General features: G+C 34.3%; 1 protein-coding gene across 1 annotated transcript; it reads left to right on the top strand.

Annotated features, from left to right (window-relative positions):
- Positions 1–985: 985 nt before the first annotated feature.
- LOC111894677 (BTB/POZ and MATH domain-containing protein 4) lies at positions 986–4,829 on the top strand. The gene is made up of 4 exons (XM_023890768.3): positions 986–1,571; positions 2,346–2,697; positions 2,771–3,044; positions 4,371–4,829. The coding sequence occupies exons 1-4, from the start codon at positions 1,183–1,185 to the stop codon at positions 4,577–4,579; spliced, it is 1,224 nt and encodes a 407-aa protein (XP_023746536.1). The 5' UTR covers positions 986–1,182; the 3' UTR covers positions 4,580–4,829.
- The last annotated feature ends 321 nt before the right edge of the window (positions 4,830–5,150 follow it).

Below are 5,150 nucleotides of genomic sequence, written 5' to 3'. Positions count from 1 at the left end.
CAATCTAAATGAGAATTGAAGATTTCGTAAATATGAACCCGTCGATATAAAGACATTCGAAAACAAAGTTCGTACGAAAGGGTAGTAATAGATGTCATAATATGATGAAAGATAAGATACCATAGTATGATGAAAGATCTAGGGAATGATAAAATGTCACGACTTTAGAAATGGTACTAGTGTACCAACGATGTAGAACTGGTACTAGTGTACTAATGATATAGGAATAATACTAATGTACAAATAATGTAGTCACTTATGAGAGTATAGGTGACAGCCACCAGATTAATTGATGGCAGTCCCATGGAACTCAGACAACGATGAACTTCGTGCCCATTTTTACTTTAACTTACTGCCATGTATTGCGGAGAAATTCCTATAACAATACTGACAACAACGATGATTAAAATGATCATTAGGACAAATCATTAGGAATGAAAATAGAAAGAAAACCTACTGACACATATTGCGGAAAAATCATAGCAATAATATTGTTAGCAACGATGACTATGATAAACCCTTAGAGAAGAATAAAGAAGTAAACAATGATAAGTAATCGAGTTAAATGTTTGATAATTAAATATATTAATTATATTATTGTGGGTTGAAAACCCTATGTAGTCATTATATTTTTCAATCTGCCACTCAGCTTCTTTGTATTATAGATAACAGTACAAAGATATATGAATAATGAGAAAAAAAAGATGTAGATTGATAACGTAAGATGACTTGTTTTTATTTACTGTCTTAAATTTATAAAATTTCTTTCCCCTCCTTTAATTATTCCTATTACCTAGACTATATAAAAATATTATATTAGTTTCATCGTTATGCATTTTTTTTTTTAACTAAATAAGATGTGATTATGTGAACCGTCGTTAATACTCATTATTAACAAAACATTTTAGGATCAAGAGTAATTTATATCTTTTTTCCTTTTGCTTTGTTAAGAAAAAATATAAAAACGGCATACTTGATGCTTTAGGGACAATACAAGTAATGCTGCCTAAGAGCATTCCATCATTTTTAGAGCGAGAAACAAAACCCTAAAATTCCACGATCCCCCTCGACCTCAATTATCTTCCCGACTCCCGAGGAATCTAGTTGATCCTGGTCGAAATCAGGTCTCAGTTTAACCTAATCTTCCATGAATTTCAATTTTTCCTACCTTAACGAACTATAATGTCGGATAATGAGAAAAACGCCCTTGTCAACTCACCCACAAGCTCCCGGTCGATCACGGAGACGGTGAATGGCTCTCACCATTTCGTTATACAGGGTTATTCGTTAGCTAAGGGTATGGGAATTGGAAAACACATAGCTAGCGATAATTTCACGATCGGAGGTTATCAGTGGGCGATATACTTCTACCCTGATGGGAAAAACCCTGAAGACAATTCGACATATGTTTCAGTCTTCATTGCACTTGCCAGCGAGGGCACCGATGTGAGGGCGTTGTTCGAGTTGACTCTGGTGGATCAGAGTGGCAAAGAGAAGCACAAGATTCATAGCCATTTTGATCGGTCTTTGGAGAGTGGTCCGTATACATTGAAATACCGAGGCAGCATGTGGTAGGTTTTTATATTGAATCATCAGTCTTCTTTGATTCCCTGTGCTAATATTTGTATTTATTGGTTTTGCAATTTTTATGGTGAATCTTATATAACCTAGCGGGCCCTTTGATGATTTCACATGAATTTTGCTTAAGAATCTAAGAATTTTCTAGTCAGATGAAATTTCTCGTAGGAATCTTCTGTAATATCTCCTATAGGATTCTATTTCACCATGAGCAAAACGTCTGTGCAATCTAGCGTAAGATTATCTCCTTAGATTCAAACTTCTCTTTGGATCTTATACTTCTAGGATCAGCGAGCTTACTATAAGCATATCTTGGCCCATTTTTTTTTGTTGAAATAGTCAACCTTACTTATAAACATTGACTTTCATCCTCAAATATTGAGATATTGTATATTGGATAGAAGATTGTTTATAGCTACATAACGCCTGAATACCACTATCTTGTACACATTTAAACCAAGATAGCTATTAAGATTGCATATGCACAAGTGTTGTTAGTTATCACATTATAACATTTTAGTTAATGATGGTGTTCTTTGTTATGTGTGGCTTCTTTAAGCAACCTTTTCCATTGGTTGTTTTGGACCTAGATACCTTGCATCAAGCCGTAACCATGAATTAGAAGTGTAACTGATTTAAACGTATATGCAAGATTTGAAATACTATGATGTTTTGGAGTCCAACACCTTATGTTAATCAAAATAAGGGGTTGATGGTTTTTATTAGTTTATTTTACTAAAGCCAAGTTGTTGTTTTGGAGGTGTTAGGGGATACAAGCGGTTCTACAGGAGAGCACTTCTTGAAAGTTCAGATTATCTGAAAGACGACTGTTTGAGAATCAACTGTACTGTTGGAGTAGTGGTGTCAGCAGTAGATTGTCCTAGGTTACATTCAATTAAGGTACCAGAATCTGATATTGGATCACATTTTGGTATGTTGTTGGATAACAAAGAAGGTTCAGATGTTGTGTTCAATGTATCTGGACAAAAATTCCATGCCCATAAGTTGGTATTGGCTGCTCGATCACCGGTATTTCGGTCTGTATTCTTCAAGCAAGATGAAGATGGAGATGAACATGATGAGATTGATGTTGCTGACATGGAACCAAAAGTTTTTAAGGTAATGTAATTTATGAAAAGTAGTAATAGTAAGATTTTGTTGAGATTTTTATTCATGGAGTATTGTGGAACAGGCTATGTTACACTTTATTTACAGAGATGCCCTTATGGAAGATGAGTTGGGATCGAGTTCTTTCTCTGAAACCTGTGTGTCTGATTCGTTGATAGCCAAGTTGTTAGCTGCTGCTGATAAGTATGATTTGGGGAGACTTAGAAGGATGTGTGAATCTCATCTTTGTAAGGACATATCTGTCAATTCTGTTGGTAGAGCTCTAGCACTTGCTGATCGTTATCATGCCACAGAATTGAAATCTGTTTGCTTAAGATTTGCTGCTGAAAACCTTGCAGGTATACTTTTTTTTTTTTTTTTTTTTTTGCAGTATTTCTATTACCAAGTTTAAGTGATTCTACTTTTATTATAGGTTAGCAATAGCATCGTACTTTCACTTCTTTCTACTCCAACATTTCAATTTTAACCTTTTTTTCTTATTAAAGCTTTGTACTTCAAAAAGCCAGGTGCAAGCTATTGTAACTTCATTTAGTGTGCACAAGCACATGAAAACACAACTTCAATAGTTATAAAAATAAGAGTAAATTACAAGAATGGTCCCTATGGTTTTCGGGCGATTTGCGCGTTTGGTCCCTAACTTATTTTTTTAACTCGGAAGGTCTCTACTATTTGTTTTTGTTATGCGGTTGGTCCCTATTGTTTGTTTTTGTTACATTGTCTTACCTAAAAAGATTATTATTTAAATAGAGAAAAATGGTAGGGTAGGTAAGGTAAGGTGAGGTGAGGTGAGGGGGTGTGGTTGGGGGTGTGTTTATTTAAATAAGAGTAAATTACACGAAGGGTCCCTATGGTGTAGGGTAATTTGCATGTTTGTCCCTAACTTTTTTTCTTTAACTCGGAAGGTCCCTACTATTTGTTTTTGTTACGCGTTTGGTCCTTGTCTTACCTAAAAAGACTATTTTGCCTTTGATTTTTTAATTTATTTAAATAAAAATAAACACAACCCCAACCCCACCCCCTCACCTTACCTTACCTACCCCACCATTTTTTCCTATTTAAATAATAATCTTTTTAGGTAAGACAGGGACCAAACGCGTAACAAAAACAAACAATAGAGACCAAGCGCATAACAAAAACAAATAGAGTGGGGACCTTCCGAGTTAAAAAAATAAGTTAGGGACGAAACGCACAAATTACTTGAAACCATAAGGGACCATTTGTGTAATTTACTCTTATTTAAATAAATTAAAAAATCAAGGGCAAAATAGTCTTTTTTTAGGTAAGACAGGGACCAAACGCGTAACAAAAACAAATAGTAGGGACCTTCCGAGTTAAAAAAATAAGTTAGGGACCAAACATGCAAATTACCCTAAACCATAGGGACCATTCGTGTAATTTACTCTAAACAAAATGCCAAAGTTTAGTGAAAAACTGAAATAGATGTGATAATAGAGGAATTTACTCTTGATAACTATATTCGACGGAATGACTCTTATAGATGTGATGTGAATATATATGAAATATGATATGGGATATAACAAGTCTCACTTATATAAATAATTGTAGAATTGTTATTTACTCGATTAAGGTAACTAAATGTATTACGGATTTGTGTTATCATATGAGTATGCTTGATGTTTGTTATTGATTGCATTGCATTGCAGCGGTTATGAGATCAGATGGGTTTGAGTATCTGAAAGAGAAATGTCCGAAACTGCAGTCTGAGCTTCTGAAAACAGTTGCAGGGTGTGAGGATGATGATTCTAGCAGTAACAGTGGTGGTGGTGGTGCTGCCGGCAAGTCACGCAGTGTTTGTGGTCAGCTTTCAGATGGTGGAGATACAAATGGGAGGCGGGTCAGGCAAAGGACTTGAGTTCTAGAACAATCTTGACTTTGACTTCGATTTTAACAAACAAAACAAAAAGGTTCATGCCTTTCTTTTTAACATCATCATTACACACATGCTTGTCTTTATGTAAAAAACGAAAAAAAAAAAAAAAAACTGTAGATTTGTATTTGGTCATTTTTTTTTAGCAAAAGTCATTGTTGTTGTTATATACGTATTGGTGGTGGACTGGTGGTTGTAGATTGTAGAAATATATTGACTACTTGGTTTTAGAGTATCTTTGTTTGTTTTTGTTGTACTAGTATTTGTTTAATTTTGGATTTGGGTTAATGTTGGAAAAACCCCATCATACGGAATTCGTTCCTTGACTATGTTAGTATTTTTTATTTATTTATGAAAACCTATAACAAAATTCTCAACTTTTTTTTTTTGAATTACAAATCTCCAATACTATTTGTATGAATGTAAAATCAATGTCCATGAACATTAAGAGGCTCTTGACTATTGGGGTTTGATGTAACCAATAACATTCAAAAAAACAGTTTGCACAACAGAAATGACAAATCAAAATTTTAACAACCCCAAACCATGGATCAAG

Source organism: Lactuca sativa, chromosome 2 (assembly GCF_002870075.4).
Source record: "Lactuca sativa cultivar Salinas chromosome 2, Lsat_Salinas_v11, whole genome shotgun sequence".
NCBI lineage: Eukaryota > Viridiplantae > Streptophyta > Magnoliopsida > Asterales > Asteraceae > Lactuca > Lactuca sativa.
Note: the sequence above shows the minus strand (reverse complement) of the source record. Positions and strands in the feature narration are given on the sequence as shown.

Bases quoted from the DNA above. Each gene is read 5' to 3' on its own strand.
- LOC111894677 (XM_023890768.3), top strand. From the start codon at position 1,183: ATGTCGGATAATGAGAAAAACGCCCTTGTCAACTCACCCACAAGCTCC. The intron at 1,572-2,345 runs GTAGGTTTTTAT...TGGAGGTGTTAG, and splicing joins AAATACCGAGGCAGCATGTG to GGGATACAAGCGGTTCTACA. The intron at 3,045-4,370 runs GTATACTTTTTT...ATTGCATTGCAG, and splicing joins TGCTGCTGAAAACCTTGCAG to CGGTTATGAGATCAGATGGG.